General features: G+C 44.6%; 1 protein-coding gene across 1 annotated transcript; it reads right to left on the bottom strand.

Moving 5' to 3' along the window:
- Window positions 1-1,616: 1,616 nt before the first annotated feature.
- loxhd1a (lipoxygenase homology PLAT domains 1a) lies at window positions 1,617-20,381 on the bottom strand. The gene is made up of 42 exons (XM_028418205.1): window positions 19,679-20,381; window positions 18,007-18,121; window positions 17,876-17,887; window positions 16,542-16,622; window positions 15,661-15,845; window positions 15,042-15,140; window positions 14,780-14,928; window positions 14,572-14,695; window positions 14,206-14,456; window positions 13,991-14,126; window positions 13,758-13,918; window positions 13,588-13,674; window positions 13,212-13,347; window positions 12,974-13,128; window positions 12,732-12,892; window positions 12,049-12,125; window positions 11,770-11,966; window positions 11,473-11,665; window positions 11,239-11,399; window positions 10,831-11,167; window positions 10,570-10,721; window positions 10,145-10,278; window positions 9,814-9,962; window positions 9,625-9,729; window positions 9,422-9,550; window positions 9,152-9,319; window positions 8,885-9,066; window positions 8,662-8,778; window positions 8,330-8,492; window positions 8,003-8,157; window positions 7,694-7,903; window positions 7,483-7,609; window positions 7,180-7,388; window positions 6,912-7,097; window positions 6,548-6,675; window positions 6,128-6,245; window positions 4,822-4,999; window positions 3,078-3,263; window positions 2,814-2,984; window positions 2,583-2,721; window positions 2,171-2,326; window positions 1,617-2,097 (listed from the first exon to the last, which is right to left on the bottom strand). The coding sequence occupies exons 1-42, from the start codon at window positions 20,379-20,381 to the stop codon at window positions 1,617-1,619; spliced, it is 7,263 nt and encodes a 2,420-aa protein (XP_028274006.1).
- Between the last annotated feature and the right edge of the window lie 379 nt (window positions 20,382-20,760).

Raw genomic sequence — 20,760 nt, 5'->3', positions numbered from 1 at the left:
TTTTGTAGATGTAAGCATAACAAGTGCCTCGCTTTAAGTGTTAGGAGATATTTCCATATTACTGAACCATTAACAGCAACAATCATGAAGCCACCATGCCTTATTGGTTGCATAATCAATTAAAGGAACGGGACATGAAGGAGCTAATATTAGACAGCCGTCTATAAAAGCCATTACACACACACACACACACGAGTCAAACGGTCCAAAGTAGCTGCTGTGATTATTGTGGAAATAGTTCTGACAATAAAGAGGCATGTTCCACTGTGGGCTTTTACTACAGTATTCTCTTTTCTCTTCATTTTCTCTGCTGTGTTTGATTTTTTTTGCTGTCTTCTCTCCAAATCTATCCTCTTGTTTCCTTTCACTGTCTCAAAAAGGAAGGCGAGGATTTTAAAGCACAACCTTTTTCTAAAAAACAAAACAAAACAAAATGCATGTTTTCTCAGGTTTCAATAGAGTCTCAATGGTTAAATAGTATATGGTGAAAATATATACAAAGAGTATAACAGAAAAAAAATATTAATTTTGTTGCTGCTTGAATCTGAAAATCACAACTGAAGAGAAAATATCCCAAACAGTGCCAGTGAAAGGGCTGCCGCCATCCTCGTATGAAAATATGCTGTTTTAGCTGTGACTGCGCAATGTTTTTCAATATAGGATATTTTATCTGAAAATAGAACTATTTATCATTAATATTAAAGCAATAGCGCATTAATGGTGATGAGTGTGTTGACGAAGAAATGGATGAGCATATTGTGGGTAAATGTTAGATTCACATGTGGTGGAATTTTGTACTTTATTTATTATTACTAATAATAATAATACTGATCTCAAAAGTTGCATTGCTAAACCCAAACTGATTCTGTTTTTTTTTTAATTTAATTTCATGGCTTGTATATTATCCTTTTATATGTGCTCTTTTTGTAATAAACCAGATAAAATTGAGATTTTTGTGTTATTATTTTGGTCTCTCAGCGACTTGTCAATGCTCTTTTTTTAGTATTTGCATTTGTTTCTACTAAAATGTAACCATTTTCACATCATTTTGCACATGTAGCTACAAGTAAAATGAAGTCAGAGGAGAAAGCAGATAGTATAGAGTTCTATAGACGGCATGTTGTGAGTGGATGCCCCGCTCTGCCGGAGAACTTTGACTGACTTTAAATGTCATCTTCCGGTGCCTCCAAGTGAGAAGAAATGCTATAAGTCCTTTATCTACACCATGCTAAAATGCTTGTGTCGAATGTTGCTTTGTCATTGAAACAACTTTCACACAACTCATAAATTCTTTGATCCATTTCGGGTATAAAATGCAATAAATGTTTAAAAAGAATGCTTTTGAAGTCAGACAGGTTTGAAAACTGTCATTCCGAGTATTACAAAGGACTTTAATCTTTTATAAAAAACCTCTATTATAACAAAACATCAAAACAAACCATCCCTGACATATGAAATGTAAAAAGAATGGCACATCCTTTTTGTATCTAAAAAAAAAAAAGTAAAAATCTGTCTCAGTTCCTGAGCGTTACAACTCACCAGAAGCAGAATCTTTTTGGTCAGTCTGTTTAAAAATAAGGGAGATGTGTCTGCAGTGGGAGTTTTTAGGGTTAACGTCAGTATTTTGGGTAGAGGACTCTGGCGATCTTCCCATCGGCCCTCTTTGTGTCGAGCCACTTCCCACAGAGGAAGATGGTGGTGACACCATTGGCCGTGTTGGTGACTTCCACCCGATCGAGCAGCCAGCCGGGGCTGATGCCGGAGTTGTCGTGCTCCACTCGAACTTTCTGCAGCTCTCCCATGTCCAGCATTTCAAGTAAGAAGCGGTCCGTCTGCTCACGTTCGAAAAGGTTCCGAAACTTTTGCCGCAGCTGCCGGCGGCCTGAGTCTCCATTGGAGCCATAGATAGTGATGAAAACGTTGGCATCTGTTCCAGCACCCTTCTCGTCACCAGTGATGACGATGATCTCGTACTTCACGGGCACCAGGCTTCGAGCTTTACTGGCAAAGCTCTCGATGGTCTTTGTGCACTCAAAGGTCAGGAAATCATCGCGCTTAGGGGAGAGGGGGATGTGGGCGTTGCAACTGAAGATGTATCTGGAACGAGGAAGAAGTCTCACGTTTTATCCAAATGATTTAAGTATGGTGAAAAAACAGGATAAAGTCTTACTTGTTTCCCAGTTCCTTCTCAGTCACACCAACCTCCTCCACATGCCAGTGAACCTCCCCCTTCACTTTCTTCCCATCCTTGGGTGTGTGACCCAGGCAGATCCCGGCGATATCGCCCAGGTTCTTGGAGGAAAACTCAAACCTATCAACGTTTCCCCTGAAAAGAAAACTCTAAGTGAGTAGCTATTCTCCTAAATTGGCTCACATACTTTAAATTCATGTCAGTGCCAATTTGTTCGGTGTCAGGCTGTCATGTCACGATACTCAAGTGCAGCATTGGTCTGAGCTCGCTTGGTGGGATTATCATGATAAGTGTAAGGGGGAGAACTAGAGGGAGAAAACACACTTTTCCCTGAGCTTTGTCATGCAAACAAGCTGCAGCTGATGGAGTTAATTGTGCAACAAGTACCTACCGCAAAAACCTCTTCTTCTTCGAGGAGTTCTCCATTACAAATTCTTTTGATCGGCCCTTCTTCCCCTCCAGTACAATCCAGGCGTTTTCTTTGGTTTCAGCTTGATCTGTGTCTCCAGTTGTGACACAAATTTCATACTCTTTCAGAGCAAAAACAGACGCGGTTAATCATCTCAGCAGCACCATTCCCACGCAGTAATATAATCATACACAAAAATTTACAAAGCCTTACTGGTTTTCTCATCGAGGTCTAAGTAGTCATTGTTAGCGCAGGCTAGCTCCCTCATTATCTGTCCGTCATCTTCATTCTTGGCCAGCCAGCGGTCGCAGGGAAAACGAAACGTTTTGTCCATGATCTCATCCTTCACATCGACGTACTCTAAGTGCCATCCAGGAGCAGGACCTGGGAGAGCAGGATCAGAAGAAAAGAGTGATGCAGAAACCTAATCTCAGACCTAATCTCACTGTCCTTCATCATGTTGTGTTCATCTCTGACCTGTGTTGTCATGCCACACTCGCACTTTGGAGAGCTCTCCCAGACTGAGGATGTCAGAGAAGCGGAATGAGTCCACCTGCTTGCGTTCAAACTTGTTGGACTTGCTGGACTCTTTCAGCGCCAGTGTCCCCGTGTCTCCGTTCTCTCCAAAAATGATGATCCACACTTTGGCATCGGTGCCAGCCCCTGAGGAGACGAGACACAGAGATGAGAGAGTCGCCCATTAAATCAGATCAGATCCAGTACAACGCTTGTCTGCAGCACACTTTCAGTGTCTTCACTTTAATTTTTTTGCTGTCACCTTTAAATAATTATTGTAATATATGTACTTTTCTACATGCTCTTCATACCTCACAGGTTCCAGAGGACCCCATTACCTTTTGCACAGCATCAGCTGTATATAATACTATTTGCATCTTTGTGCTTCAATGTGTGTGTGTGTCAGCCTGGCTCATTATTCCATCCAGAGCCTCAGCGGCGGTGCAGGGCTACATCTTAGCTTGCGGTAACTGCCGGGGGCAGAGAGCTGGTCTTTGAAGTCGGCTCAGACTTCTCGCCACGCTATCGTATTGATCAGCGGCGCTATACTGAGCTGCAGAAAAATGCAGCATGAAGTAAAGATGGAGGGCTTCTGAAGAGGAATCCTTTCATTAGGGTGTGGGTGATAGAATGTGAATTATTCCACCGGATAAACCCCTGCACAAGGATGGGTCAAATGAGGATGAGGACACTGAGGTTTTGGATGGGATGACAGAAATACAATGCACTGCTCTGGTGTTAAGGTCCCCTAATAAAAAAAAAAAAAAGAAGAAAAGGGGCTAAAGACACCGAGTGTTCTACATTCAGGATACCTTCAAGTGCATCTTTCTGAAAATGAACAGCCTCAAACCAAACCAGACACATTTGACAGAGAGAGCCGGAGGACTGATCAAAGAGGATGTGTGCACAGACCGAGCACCCCCTGATCTGACCTCATGCTGACCCTGCTGTAGGCATTGACTTAAAAGGGCCTCCTCTGTTAACTGAGTTTGAACCTCTCAGTACCTTTTCCTTACGAGTTTGATCATAACATAGAAGGTGTCACTAAAGATCAACGTTTCATGTGTCCAACCTTGAGCTCGGAAAGATTTGAGCTCTTAAAGCTGAGTATCAGGATTTTAAATAAGTGCTTTTTTGCTTTCAGCTTTTTATTACTGAATGATTTCAGATCATCAGGGCTCTAAAAGGGCTGTGATGATGATGATGATGATGATGATGATGATGATGATGAGGGATTGCAATTATAAAAGCTTTTAAAGGTAGGGTAGGAGATTTTGAAAACTCAGTGAGAGTCAGCCAGATTTGGAAAGTAAACACACGCCCCTTTCTCTCGGAGCTCACCCCGAAGCCACGCCTCCCAATCACATGGACGTGCATTACCTGAAGACGAGCTGAGGTCTGTGACTTCGGCCATTATGCACGTACCGCTCTGGTGCATGCAGAGCAGGAAGAGAGTGACAACCAGACAATACTCCGCGCAGGGTCCACCCGGAGGATTGGCTGATGTTTTTAGCGTTTTATAGCTTCCACAGATTCATATTCTTCGTTTTAATGTGAAACTGCCGAACTAATCGGTTGCTATCGGATTGTAAAGAGAAGAAGTTACACTAATTTAACAAAAAGTGCATCAGAATGAAATCTCCTACCCTACCTTTAAGAGTTCAAACTCAAAACAAAATTATGCCTTCAGCTCAAGAGGACCTACCGGCAACATCGCTGGTCTTAACCTGGATGATATAGGTTGTGATCTCCACCATCGTCTCGCCATCCACCACAGCAGCCATCTCACAGATCATGGTCCTCTTGGGTCCACGTGTCCTGGACAGCCACTCCTCATAGGTGAATACTGACACTTCCTCTGTGGTCAGGTTACGCGTGATCACCTGGAGACATAGAGTTAGCTCGGTAATAGGACTCTGAAATCTAAGCCAAACACCATGACAGTACATCTGATAATTGACATATTTCAGCTGACATAAATGTCAACCTGCCGTCGCTGCAGGTCAGGGAATCATCAGCAGCAGCCATTATCTGCACACCAAGCCTGCGAAGTCTGTTTTTGTTCAGCCGAGCTCGGCTCAGGCACTCACACTTTGTATCAGCTCTCCATTCTGCATATTTATTTGGGCAGATTACTATGCTGGCAGCCTGCCCAGTGCACTGTTGTGTCCATTTCAATACACAGGCCCCGGCTATCCATAAAGGCAGCATGTCTGCTTGTGATGCCGAACACACAAGGCTCTGTGCGGGGTCAAGCCAAGGAGATGTTCACAGTTGCCGAGTCCCAGGCACGGACAGACAGGGCTCGGTATTGTTCCTGACTGCTGTGCTGCTCTGCAGGCATGGTGTCTTTACCAGAGAAGACATTTGCATAGGAAATGTGTTCTGTTTTATCAGAGCTCAGGGCCCGACACTTCAGACTGAATTTGGAGGTGGGCAGTGATGCTGTCCTCACAGGGTCATTTTAAGCTGAAGCTCTCTGTTTGGTGCAGAAATACACATAAACGTGTATAAGGTTTGTGTGTGTGTGTGTGTTTGTGTGTTATGCTACAACAGCATGATGAATAAAATGGGTCAATATGTTCACTCCAGGAGTTCTGGAACCGGTTGCGTGTGTGTGTTGGTCTTTGTGGGTGGGTGAATCATTGACCATCCTCCTGCATGCAGGGCTGTGTGTGTGTGTGTGTGTGTGTGTGTGATATAACAAATTGAGTGATCCTGTGACCTACAGCATACAGTGGTGCCAAGATAAAAACACAATCCTGTGACTGCTTTGTGTTATTGATTTCGCAAGAAGCTAGCAATTACTCCTCTGCTTTTTATGCTGCTGGTTTGATGTTTTATAGATGAGATACGTGGTTTCTTCTTTATCACCAAATATACCTGAATAAAGAAATCGGCCTGTTCTTTAGATCCGAATGTTTACATCTCTTTCCTGTAGGTTTAGCATGTAAATACATGCTGAGTGTACGTGTTATCTATGTGCACGAGGTCGGGTAAGGTGAGCTGACCTTGTCAAGAAACCAGTCTGGTCGGCTGCCGGAGCCATCGATGCGGAGCCTCATTTTCCTCAGTGGGGCGATGTCATCGATCTCCATGTTGAAAGTGTCTTCCTGACCTCGCTCGAACCTGGAGACAGAATTATGCTTTATGTGATCATAGTGACTCTTGGCCACTAAAGTCTACTGCTAATTTGACAAATGAAACCACATGGTGCTCCTAAAATCCTCTGAACATGTACCCTAACCAAGGCAGGATATAGCACCACAACAGCAGAGACACTCTGCTGAGATAATGATCACGTCCACAAGAAGCGTGAGATCACGGTGACCTCGCCATTATTGTGGAGCCTGGAGTCTAAATGAAGTTTTGCACCTCGTTTCTGAAGCTGTTACACTCACAGGAACTGGACAGACAGCATGTGTGCTTACCTGTCCTCATTCTTCTGCAGCAGCATCTCCTCTGTGCTGCCGTTAGCCCCAAACACAGACAGGAAGATGTTTGTGTCTGTTCCTGCGTTCTGCACATCTCCCGTCACCACTGTCACCTCGTAAATAATCTGAAGGTGAAAAGGTGAGACAGTCAGAGGATGCTTGATCACTAATGGATTAAAGATATCTGATCTGCAGCGGTGTTAAGTGATGATTTAGAGAATCATCACATTAAAATATTTTTATGTAAATGAGTGTAATAAAAATTCATCATTATCACTGCTCAGCTTTGATTTGATGTAGCTGTGATGTGCGTCGTCTGCCATATGGCTCTGATTGCTCTGACTTGTCCTCATTTACATACCTTCTGAGAGATAGAAATGGCTTCTGCATCCAGCACATTGAATACTCGAGCAGTTAACCCATCTCCTCGATCTTTGGCCAGCCAGCACTTACAAGCAAATATATATTTGACCCCTTTGGTTGGCACAGCAACAGACAGCTCATCAACCAGCCAGCAGCTCTCCGGAGTGGCCCCATCATGGCCGAGCTGCAGGAAAGGAGAGAAACAATCACTTCAAGCAGCGTGGGTGTATTTTACTGAAACTCTAAAAGCTTCACCCCTGACTCACCTCAACCTTTTTGATCTCCCCCACATCTGAACCATGAGACTCGAAGCTCTCCAGAGAGCCGGCCTCAAAGCCCTTCCTCCCGTCCGGCATGTCCAGCCACAGCCTCTCTGTCTGTGTGTGATTGGCCCCGATAATGATCATGTAAGCCCTGCTGGTGGTGCTCGCATCTCGCTCCAGTCCAGTGCAGATGGTGATGTGGTACGGTATGACTGCAAATGGTGAGCCGGCACAGCACTTATTAAAGCATCTGATTATGTAATTAATGAACATCCACAGATCATTCTGAGGAGTTCTTTCTCTTACTGGGCAGCTCGATTTTTTCCTCCTCCTTCTTCTTCTTCTTTTTGTTCATGTTACTGTCGACACTCTTCACTGTCAGTGCAGAGTTCTTCTTTTTACTGTTTAGGCCTTCTCGGACGCCTTCATAACCCTAAAAGAAACACCCACAATCCATCTCCCTAAAGATCTGTGCACTTCATAGAGCCTAATGAAAATGTTGGCATCATGTTTTTACCTTGACATAGAAGACTCTCTTGATGCGTCTGTCCTCCCTCTTCCTGGACAGCCATCGTTCACATAAGAAGAGGAAAACCTCCTCAGTGTCAGCATCAACCACCTCCACTTGATCCAAGTACCAGTCCGGGTTCATCATGCTGTTATCATGGCAGACTTTTATCTTGAAAACCTGACCAAGGTCCACTGACTCTATTGTAAACTTGTCCACCTGGAAGATAAAACAAAGAGGAAACAACATGAACATGATTATTTATTATTATTATTATTATTTATGGTGTGAAGATTGTTTGTTCATCTTCTGTCCTACCGATCCGCGTTCAAACTTGTTGCTGTTTGTCTCTGACTTGCTCAGTTTTCTCTCCCCAGTGTCACCCAGGTCCCCGTAAATCGTGAGGAAGACGTTGGCATCGGTCCCGGCTCCGTACACGTCTCCTGTCATCACTGACACTTTGTATGTGTGAGCTGCAGTGGGGATGGTGATGATGGCAGACAATCACACGGCGGACCAGAAAATAGATTGGAGAAAGAAAGAAAAAAAGCTATTTTGTGCTGTCATAACAGAGACTCACAGCAAGCACACATTCCTTGCCAATCACTGAGAATATTAGTGTGTCTAATAATGAATCTAACGTACTCTCTAAGGCATCCTCCACCTCCACTTCATTCACTTTCAGGCTTCCATCTCGTGAAAGTTTCTCCGTGATGATGTCAGAGGGCACCAGCTCTCTCACTGTCTCTCCATCATCCTCTGACTTGGCAAGCCAGCGCTCACAGGGGAAGATGACGGTTTCTGAACCCTACAAAGAGACAGAGAGGCGGTCAGTGTGTTTGTGTATGGAGAGTTGGAACTTAACCCCACAGAGCAGCAGTGCTATAATTTATCTATGAAGGGAACGTCTCCACCTACTGACCAGAAATAGAGTTACTACATGATGTGAGGGCCTGAGATCCATGCCTAACTTGTACCTTTCCCTTCCTGAGCAGACGTCTGATCTCCACCCGGTCCAGATGCCAGCCTGGGTTGACCCCACGGTTGTCATGGCCGATACGGATCTTCTCAATCACATCTCCCACATCTTCAAGCTGCAGAAAACAAGGGAGTGCTGATACAACACGTAAATGTAAAACACACATGTGGCTTTGCCGCTGTGGGTCCCCTCTACTGTGCATTCCTTTTTTTTTTTTTTACCTCAACTATAAACATGTCCTCAGCTCCCCTCTCGAAGTACATCCTCCTCTCCCTCTTGTTGACACAAAGACTCTTCTGCTGGGTGCACACTGCGTCTCTCCCATACAGGACAATGAAGACATCTGCGTCAGTACCGGCTCCAAACACGTCACTCGTGAAGGTTTTAATCTCATAAGGAACAACTATTAAATAAATAAATAAAACAAATCAATTGATTGGAAATCTAAATCACAAAGTGATGCAGGTCACATTGCAGAAGTGATTTACATGGTGTGTATAACTCTGTCTCGAGACTATTAGGGAAAAGATCCCTGACGATGGCTCCGTCATCCTCCCCTCTGTCCAACCAGCGGCCGCAGGGGAAGCGCAGCTTCTGCCCCAGAGACTGAGCATCAATCTCCACCCAGTCAAGAAACCAGCCTGCGGATCCTCCTCCTTAAACATGAACACAAAGGATGCAGTCACACATGTGCACGTATTATGAGTGTTTAACACACACGCAGGGATGGAGGGGGTGGGTGAGGGATTCTCATGTACCACAGTTATCATGTCCAATGCGTAGCTTTTTCAGAGGTCCGATGTCCACAGCCTCCACGGTGAACTCATCGATCAGACCCCGCTCAAACTTGTTCTTATGAGTCTTTGACGCCTTCAAGGTAATTATCCCTGCAGGTGTACACAACACAGACTCATTTAAACACACAAACAGACCAACTTAACTCAACGGTCTGTAGCGTTACCTGTGTCATCCTTGCTGCCGTACATGATCATGAACACATTAGCATCAGTTCCTGCGTACTTCTTGTCACCAGTTTTTATCCTCACTGTGTAAGTTGTTGACATGGCTGCAACAAAACCAGAATAACTTTTACGTTTTAGCTGTGTTTTAAAGCATCTGTGGTTTATTTATTGATTTTTTTTGGCCCCACCTTTTTGCTCCAGACCAAGTGTAGCTTCTGAGTCGTCTTCATCATCATCCCCCTTCTTCATAAAGGCCTCGTCCACAGGAACCAGCTCTCTGGCAAGCTGTCCGTCATCCTCATCAACAGCCAGCCAGCGCTTGCAAGGAAAAAAGTACCTAAAGCACAATGTGAAGAGTGCTAGTACCGTTTCACACCACACAGTGGAGCTCACAGACATTTTATGTGCAAAGATCTTCTCCACTATGTTTGATGTTGCGGATGTGTGTCATCAAAATAAACCTTTAAAAAAAAAAATAATTCACTAAAACATATGAGTGATTTAATCTCCATGACTCACGTGGTGTCGTCTTTGTTGTCAACAATCTCCACTCTGTCCAGGAACCAGCCGGCACTGGCCTGGCTGTTGTCATGTCTGATCCTCAGCTTCTTCAAGACGCCCAGGTCCACTGCTGTGATGTCGAAAACGTCCTCCTGGGTCACAAACACACAAACACACGGGGTGACGGCAGGTCAATAAATGTCACGTGTTAGCAGTCCCTGAGAACTTCATTATTTATTCATTTGATCTTCATTTAACCTGCAAGGCTGCTGCCATCGAACATTTGCCTGACGAGAGGATTAGCAAGGATACAGTGTCAAAGATAACCATCTTGACAATGTGAGCAAACCAAACAAAGTCATCTACAGTACATTATGAACTGTGATAAATAATGGCTTCCTTTAACAGAAAAGTTCATGTTAACGCTCTGTGTTCAGCTCTACCTGCCCCTTCTCAAACTTGTTTATCTTGTTGGACTTCTTGAGTTTTCGTTCCCCTGTGTCGCCCGTCTCTCCGTAGATGTTGATGTACACGTTGGCATCAGTCCCCGCTCCCCACATGGTCCCAGTGAACACGTGAACCTCATATGAGTTCACTAGTAAGAAAACACAGTAGGCCATCAGTCACATTATAATAATATAATATAATAATATAATGGCATGCCATGCATACATAAACATATGTTTAAGTCAACACATGCTTACTCTCAAGGTCTTCATTGTTCTCAGTCAGCAACTCAACCACAATCTCCTTGTCCTCCTCGTCTCTGGCGAGCCAGCGGTTACAGTTAAACATGAAGGTCTCCACCACCTCCTGCAGCTCCTCTATGATCTCCACCTCCTCCTCCTCGTCTTTCTTCTTCTTCTTTTTGTCCTTCTTCTTGTCTTTCTTGGCCGACTCCTCTTTCTTCACCTCAACCTGCACCATGGCCATCGTCAGACGCTTGATGTCCACTGTCTCCAGGAACCAGCCGTCTCCGATGCCACTCCCGTCATGATAGATGCGGATCTTGTAGATCTTGCCAACATCCTGAGCTTCAATCTGTTGGGGGGAGGACACAAGTGTTAAACCAGGAACCTCAGTCTGCAGGAGGCATAAAGGTAAATACAGACCTTGAAGATCTCAGTGGTGCCACGTTCAAAATTGTTGGAGCGACTCTTCAGGGCGAGCACTTCAGTTTTTCCTTCATCTCCGTAGATCTGACAGAAGACATTGGCATTGGTCCCACCTGCGCGTACATCACCTGTGACCACTGTGACTTCATAGTTGATCACTGTTACAGAGAAGACATGGCAGCATTATAAGGAAACATGTGGAAGTATACTGTTCAAATTTCTGTCACTTACATTTTTCCATGTCCAAGATCTCACTGGGATAGATCTCCACCTCCACTTTTCCATCTGCCTCATCCTTGCAGAGCCAGCGGTGGCTCGGGAACATGTACTGCATCCCATGAACTGGCACAGAAATCTGCACACTGTCCAGAAACCATCCAGCCCGCAGGCCCTCGTTTGTGTGTCCGATCAGAAGACGGTTGATCTGCCAAAAACAAGAATAAGAAAACAACAAATACAATAGTGGTAATAATTAGTAATAATAATAGTAATAGTAGTAATAATTCCTGTTTTCTGGTAAGAACTTACCTGTCCAATGTCAAAGGTCTCAAGGGTGAAGATGTCAGTGCGTCCAGTCTCAAAGTAGTTCCTCAGGTCATTGTCAGAGACGGCCAGTATCACCTTATCAGTGTCGCCCTTCTCCCCGTACAGCTTGACAAACACTTTGGAGTCAGAGCTGGCCCCGTTCACACTGCCTGTCTTTATGGCTATGTGGTAGCTGACATCTAAAGGACAAGTAAGGATTTAATTTAATGATGTATGCAAGAGAAAATCTTGGATTAAAAAAAAGAGTCTTTATGCACTCACTAAAGAGACGCACGCCTTCTCCAGCTGGAACCAACTCACGCACAATCTGTCCATCATCTTCATTACGGTCCAACCACCTGGAGGAAAAACAGTGTAAAAACTGACACACAAAAAGAGGCACACCCCTGCCCCACCTGCAGTAAGAATTGTTATTCACTTCAATAGATACAGAGGTGTCATGAGATTCAGGCCTACACCGAGAAAAAACGCTTTTAAATTTAAAGTACCGTCTTTGATTTCCAGGGTCACCACGAACCTCAAAATGAAATAACAGAACAGAATATATGCAGAAAACGTGACAGTACAAAGCCTGTAAACAAAGTAATTGCATGTTCTACATCGTTTCTACACAGGAAGCTACCAAACCATTTAGAGACAGACAGGAAAAGCCTCTTTCCAGAAGTAACACTGCACCCCAGGCCTGTGGTTTGGCTCCAGTTTCAGAGGGAGAGAGCTGGCTGGCCGCATGTATTTAGTGTCCATTTGTAATGGCACACTCATCCATCAGCTGCCTAACTACTTAAACACATGCCACTGGAGAACTAGTGAACATAAGCGAGGCCAATTTACATCACTTAAGAGGGTTGTAGAGCTGTCCACTAGGAGGTTTGAGACTAAAACTGGAGGTTGGAAATATTTTCTAGCATGTTTCCAGAAATGTTATTTGTGGATTATTGTCTTGCCTGAAACATGGGAACTCAATGGCCATACTTTCTGGCTGGCCCTCTTCTCTGACCATCACCTTATCCAGGAACCAACCACAGCCTCCACCGCGGCCGTCATGACCCACACGGACCCGGCGCACCTGGCCCAAGGTCACGGACTCAATGAGAAACTCATCATGCTGAGAGGAGACAGAGAGACAGCTGCTTACAGGACAGTTCAATAAAAACAATATTAGCATTTGATTCCACTTTGCACTCACGTTTCCCTTTTCAAACTTGTTGACGTTGTTTTTGCTCATAAACATGAGCCTCTCCCCCGTGTCACCCAGGTCACCGATGATATTGAGGAAGACGCTGGCGTCGGTGCCACTGCCGCTGACGTTGCCGGTGCAGATGGTGACACGGTACTTTATCACTGAGAAAAACACACACTTTACACACAGCAGCTTCAGAACATGGAGTCTGAAAATGTGTGTGTGTGTTTAATGTGTTTCTTACAGGGCAGCGGCTCCTCGATGAGATCTCCTGTAGCCGAAAGCTCTCTGACAATCTCATTATCATCTTCATTGATGTCCAGCCAGCGGCCACATTCAAATGAATATTTCTCCATGGTTAGTGTCTTGAGTAAAGTGACCTGCAGAGAGTCAAAGCTCAGCGCATGCACATCTTTATCTGAATCTCTACCTTATGATCAAATAAAGACTGCTAGGTTAGTGGAAACATTAATACGGCAGAAACTCATCAACATGATTTAGAAGTGTTCACAGGCATTGCCCTTCGCAGTGAGAGACCATTACCTCACAGCTCAGAGGTGACACTATACAACAGAATTAGCAGCTTTCACTGACAAACCAGACAGAGCAATGAGCTTCACCTTTGCTAAATGCCAGCCAGCGAACGGATGCCTCTTCTCATGCCAGATACGCAGTTTCAGCAGTCTTCCTATGTCCGCCATTTCAATCTATGCAACATACAGAACAAAGATGTGATCAAAATTTGATTGAGAAATAGAAGAAGCTGTAATGATGTGCAGACGATAATTACCATGAATTTATCAAGCTGCCCCTGTTCAAAGCTGTCAGAGTTGTTTTCCAGTTTGATCTCCTCAGACTTGCCCTTCTCTCCATAGATCTGCAGGAACACCTGAGCGTCTGTACCTGCCCCCTTCACATCGGATGTCCAGATCCACAGGGACCATGGGTACTCTGGAGCAGGTGTAAATATAACGTGACTTAATGCGTTATTGTGTGATTAATCATCATTACTGAGTCACCCACTTTTGTGTTTTTTCTGCCTGAGAGAGACCATCTCATACAGCTCCCTCTCAATCAGACCGTCCCCCTCGTCCTCGTCCAGCCACATCCCACAGGGGAATGTCTGCTCTATGCCAGTGAAGGGACAGTATATCACGACCTGCAGGAGGAAGTGGATGCTTGTTGAGTCGAGTAACGCTTTGAGAATCACTCTGTAACTGATAAGAAGCGCTTCATACCTTTTCACAGTACCATCCGGCACCAACGGCACCGTTGTCGTGCCCGATGGTGACCCTGCTCAGAGGGCTGATGAGTTCACAAATCTCCACGTTGAAAATGTCAATGAGACCACGCTCGAATGCACCACCCTCCAGGAAGATTTTGCCGCTGTTTTTTAAGCCCTTGGCACCATGCATAACCATGTGGATCTTAGAGTTGGTCCCTGCACCTCTGACATTTCCAGTCATCACTTGCACATTGTAGATGATGCCTGAGTAGATTCAAAAAGATAAAGATAAGATGTTCTGAACTGAGATGTTATTCCTTTTTGCAGCTGTGGCTAGAATTAACACCAGAGAGAGGAGCTGCTGAGTGTCTTTTCTCACCCATTGGCTGCATGGATCCCACCAACACGTCCCTCTGTATTTTCCCATCACATTCGTCCATCGCAAACCAGCGATTAACTGGGAACTCATATACTTCTTTGTTGCCCATGTCATCTATCATCACCTGCAGAGAGACGATAAGAGCGTTCTTATACTATGTCCACATGTGTCATGATTAAATGTGCACATATGTGCTGGTTGCACATGCCTTATCCAGAAACCATCCAGCTGATGAGCCTCTGTTGTTGTGGCCGATGGTGATTTTCCTCAGCCTTCCAAGGTTGGGGGCTTCTATGGTGAACTTGTCCTCTGACCCGCGTTCAAAGTTGTCTTTGTCACTGTCTAGCCGTCTTTCTCCTTTAAATTGAGAATTACATATTAAAATCACAAATGCCGAACATTTGCTGGTTCCAGCATCAAAACTGTGAGAATTTACCACTTCATACAACTCAAAGCTTCAAAAATCTTACCTGTGTCGCCATTTTCTCCAAAGATATTTAGAAAGACGTCTGCATCAGTGCCACTTCCCTTCATGTCGGCAGTGAACACACTCACTATATATTTATTCACTGCAAAACATTGGAAATAAAACACTTCTGTAAAGGCCAAAGGGTAAAAACAGCTGATTGTGTGACCATATTTACACAGACCTGCCCCGGGCTCATTAGGAAGGCTCTTTCCTAATCCACCCTCAGATAGATTCCAAGTTAAAAATTCATAACACTGTGTGTGTGTGTGTGTGTGTGTGTGCGTGTGAGTCACAGCTTGATATTAGTCTAACCACTCCCTCACAGCACACACGGGCTCACGTCTTTACCCGAGCCTCGGCTCCACAGTGCTCTGCCTGATTGACTGCAGGTGCTTCAGTTACACCATGAAACTTTAGGACAATCTGTAGACCAGCAGGAATCAGTAGTACTGGACAGACACATGCTGCTAACTCGGACAGTTCAGGACAGTCAGGATTAGAACTCTGTCCCATAGCTGTTGGTGCATTGTTATGTTGACTTCTCTAAAATGTGATGATGTTTTTGGAACAATAATCTATGTTAGTTTTAACCTCCATAAACCTTTGGGGGCGTGACGTACATTTTGGGACGTCCATGGGGTTCATGCTGCCCAGCAAGTCCCTCACGATCAAGTTGTCGGCCTCCTCCCGACTCAGCCAGTTGCTGCAGGCGAAATAGAAGCGCAGATGGGGCCGGTTCATGTCGGTCACCACCACCCTGTCCAAGAACCAGCTGGCGCTCATCCCTGTGTTATCATGCTCAATTCTAGGGGAAGTCAACAGAGGCAGAGTCGGGGCATGACATGAGTTCACCCTGCAGGTAATCTCAAATGAGCTTGTCACATCACTAATGTCTTTTTTTTTTTTTTACATAGAGGCTGGATCAAATGATAACACACATGAGCAGATAAAACTGTATACTGCAACAAGGAAGGGAGATATCTTGATAAGTCTTCTCTTACTTTTTAGGACCTGAAAGATGAGTGAAAATATTCAAAAACAACTCTCCACTTAGGACGGCTTTGTTATTGTTATTTCTAAGAATGATTGAGCAGCTGTTGTGCCTGAATGTCAACAGATCCATCTCCATAACAGCTGAGAAAACTGTCGCCCCACCATGACTCTGAGATGACCGTGCTGGTTGTGTTCAGCAAAAACTATCAAAAACTCTCTCGAAGCCCTCCTCTTATTTTAGAAACCACTTTTTAAAAGGTATATTCAGCACAGCTGCTTCGTGTCACTGCTCATGTCTGTTGGCTGTGATGTAACTCCAGTGTAAGACACTAACTCCCAACAACAGATGGAGCTTAACCTTCTGTCACTGGATGAAATCCTTTGATGGCCAGCGGGGCAGCTGGAAGGGAAGTGAGAAAGGTTCGTGTGGGATCCTCTCTGTAAGCTGCAGTTATCCTGTGTGAGGTGTATGAACTGTGTGGCTGTGCATACAGTGGATTATTAGTACCTGAGTTTGTTTATAGGTCCCACGTTGTGTGTTTTGACTCGGAAAACGTCGGTTTTATTCTTCTCAAATGCTGTCCGGCTTCTGTTAATTGTGAAAAAAAATATATATCAGAATTTGTGAGGAAGATGCAATAAGCACATTCGGCTGCTTTTAGAGGATCTCTAGATTTTAGGGTGCCCTGGTGGTCTGGTGGTATAATCTGAAACCTTCCTGAGGCTTAGCCACTTCATTGCTCCCTCCTCCTGTTCTTCTTCTACCCCTCACAGAGATGGATGAGCACACCAGACCCACTCCGTGAATCAGACACCCTCCTTTTCCATTAACAGATACCTGCCTTTGTGTCTGACCCACATCTCCATCTGTCCCCTCCTGTCTCCCTGCAATATTCAACCCACAGACAATGCCACGGCTCACATAATCACGGTGTTTTATGCTGGAATAAAATGCTGAGAGTGAAATACTGTCCAGCACACATGAGTACATGCCCTCATTCTCCGTGTTCAATCACCTGCAAGAGATTGACGGGGGAGACATTGATTATGTGAAATGCAAACCCACTGCAAACTTTGGAATTCATGCAATGTGATATTATTACACTGAATTTCCAAAGAGTTGCATTTTTAATCTGCCTCGACTGAGCAGTCGAGGCAAATATGCCTGGAGACATAGTAGCAACCCTCCCTTACCTGTATCATGTTGTAGTTTCAATCAGCCATGACACAATACAGGCAGGACCTAATGTATATCGGAGTAAGGTGAAACTCCTTACTGCTGTATGCATCTTGTTATAATATGATATGACAACTCATTATGTCATCAGCTGAGCAACAGTCACGCAGCATGCAGATGCTGAATGCGAGGCATGTTGCTGCAGTCTGAAGCGGATGAATGAGACCACCACGAGGTGTGGGTGACACGATCCTGAGTGGCTGACAATAAGGTGGTATATCCTAGACGCTGTGCAGGTAATCCTATCTGTCAATCAATGTGTGCCGAGATAAAGGGAGCCTGCTGCTGATAAGATCCCCCGAGAGTCATTTGATCATCCACAGAAATGACATCGTGGTCTTCTTTCATTTGTCTCAAAATGGAAAAGAAGACCGGCCATGTCACACAGTTCCTCCTTACTCCAGATATTCTGTGTCCAAGACTTTAACTGTATAGAAGAGAGATTCCTGCAACATGGCTGCATGTTTGTTATGGTCTGACGGTTCATTTCCTTATTTAAATCAGTCATGCTGATGCAAATTGCTGAGGAATTCTCTGGTATACAGTGATACATACACAACTCAACACAATCATATACATCCTTTTGCAGATTGATTAGTAAATACCTCTTTTCTGTGCTGAAGGATCAGAGAAGAAACAAGAGGAGTTAATGAAAAAGTTAATGACCTAGAGAATGCTGTTATATTATATACATATTTATCAATCACATTCATTGATATCCACTTCTTAAACTCACTTGCTTGCCAGGTGAACCTTGGGCGTGACGCCAAAGTCTCCAAAAAGTGTAACAAACACATTAGCATCCGTCCCAGCTCCTTTTACATCACCAGTGACAGTGACTACCTCATACACTGGAGGACACAGGGAGAGAGAGACCGGAGGGTTAGATACACCCAATACAGGAGCTCATTTCAGGAATAAAACTTGATCAAAGAGACAAACACCAAGTCACATCCTCGGACTGTGTCCGATAATCTATAAACATTAGAGAGCATTGAGTTTCCTTCCATGCACAGTTGCCAGGGAATTCAATGCGCCGAATCTGCAGAGAATCCATGTCTGGCATCATACAGCAGCCAAAGCTCGCTCACATTTCACAAATGTGTCTCTCTGAGTAAGCCACTGAATGCATGAGGAGGTAAATAGGACGAAGACTCAGCCGCCTGTAAAACCTGACACAGTTTGTTATAAGGTGTTTACACAGCAGCAAAGTAAAGGGAGTTTTAATACTTTTGTTTTATGTGTCAACATTACATCTTCAGAGATTAGTGCATACACTATATATTTATATATATAGTATACAATAGTAATTTGATAGTTATTTCATGATAACATTATGTAACAGTGAGCATTATGCAGTTTAAATCTGAATTTGGGGTCCATTTTCTTACAGATGTGGAGCCTGTTTTAAGGACTTTAAGGGTAAATTATATGGACAAACATTAATAAAGGAGTTCAATTCATAAAGGACAGAACATGGAGCACAGGATTAGAAGAAGAAATATAAGCAGGCTGGAGACAGATGACAGAAAAGATAACCTGAAAACCTCCAGGAGGGATTGAAAGGAGAAGCAGAGACCTGATAAAGAGCAATTTGACCAAAGTCAGTCCAACGGAGACACATATACCTAATTAACAGTGAGCAGAGCTATTAAAACCAGATTAAAGTGAAAGAGAGACACCTGATAAAATCAGAGAGACAGTGGCCTGGTAAAACTGAGCCTTGATAAACTCTGTGGAGTGTCAGAGAGCAGAGAGGTCCACTGAGGACGACAAAGATATAGGCACGCTCTACTTGGCCTCACACTCATTTTGGCACATAAACAAATTATTGGATTCATAATCTTAAATCAAACATTGATTTTGCAGCTGTATCTGGACATTTAGATTGACAGGATGATAATCCCAAAATCTGCTGGGGCCATCTGAAGGTGCATAAAAGGCTCTGACAGACCTCATCATGCCCACACTGTGTAGACGCCAAAACCACAACAGGTGCTCATATGGATGATAATCAGAGGATATTCACATCAAGAATACATCAAGAATACAAAACTGAGATCCTCTGGTCTCTGTTAAAAGAAGCTCCTCTGGCTCCCAGCCCTGCCTCTGGCCCGGACTGTGATCCCTGGCCCTGGGACTGGGACTGCACCCAGCACCTGTCTGCCCCTGAGCCTCTGTTTGGCTCCATTCATGTGGAACATAACTGAGCTTTCACCCAGACTAATCACAGAGGGATTCCCCAGGCGGCCCAGCTCAGGGCTGAGGGGACCCGTGTGCTGACCTGTGGTACCCAGCAGGTGTAATGTACTGTATATATATTGTATGTCGAGGGGGGGATGAGGCTTACCTACTTCAATGACAGCATGTGAGGCTCCCCTGTCCACACTACAGTGTCATGCCCTTACCTTTCTTTTTGTAGTACTCGTCTTCATATCCATCAGAGGAGTCCGTGTGGTAGTTGAGCAGCTCGTCCTGGTAAATCGCTGCATAGTCCACCTGTTTGCTTTTCGATTTTTTACCCTTTTTCTTCTTATCTTCATCACTGTCAGCTGATCCTTTCTTTGCCTTCTTCTTCTTCTTTTTCTTTGAGTCCTCCTCTTCCTCCTGCTCTTCAATTAAAGGCTCCTCATCATCATTGCTGTGAGATTTCTTCTTTTTCTTGCCTTTAGACTTTTTATCCTTGGACCCCATCTCCTCCTCTCCTTCTGCGGAGGATTTCTTCTTCTTTTTCTTCTTCTCCTCCTTGACTCCCTCAGTCACTTCCTCTTTGAGCTTCTCCTTTTTGGGATTAGTGGTGGGATCATTGTTGTTCTGCTCTCCTTCTTCTCCATCTTTACCTTCAATCACAGCACCAGCTTCATCGTCTGGTTTCTTTTTCTTCTTTTTTACCTTTTCGCCTTCTTTTTTGGTCTTCTCTCTCTCGGGGGCCTCCGGATTCTCGGAGCTCTTGGGGCTCTTGTGTTTCTTGCGGCTCTTCTCTTTTTTTGAGGTGTCCCCGCGGGACACACTGGTGCTCCTCTCTTTTAACTTTGGCTCAGTTTCCTCCACTTCGTCATCAACTTCTTCGGTTTCTTCTGAAGCTGTGGATTTTTTCTGTTTCACCGGCATCTTTTATTCATCCACAACTTTGGCCTTTAGTTTCGTAAGTGCTGCCTTGAGTTTCTAACAGTGTAAGACAATTCATTTGACCCTTGGCTGCAGAGCAGTTTGTAGGATCATTGAGTTTGGAGCAGCCCGGGTGTGCACAGCTGAGGATGCAGTGACTCAGGACACACTGCATGGAGGGACGGCTGCCTGGACGCCCCCCCCCCCTCTCCTCTCCTCTCCTTCCCTCACACAAACCCCACCCAACCTGGGCAGTATATGGTCAACCAACAAACACACTACTCATGAAAAATTAGTGTCACCTCAGCAGTCACGTGACTCATGGGAGAAAGCCCTGTGAAAAAGGAGCCTTGCACAGAGAACTTATCCTCTCTGCCACGGC

The sequence above is a fragment of the Parambassis ranga genome, chromosome 12, assembly GCF_900634625.1.
Source record: "Parambassis ranga chromosome 12, fParRan2.1, whole genome shotgun sequence".
In the NCBI taxonomy this organism is placed as follows: domain Eukaryota; kingdom Metazoa; phylum Chordata; class Actinopteri; family Ambassidae; genus Parambassis; species Parambassis ranga.
Note: the sequence above shows the minus strand (reverse complement) of the source record. Positions and strands in the feature narration are given on the sequence as shown.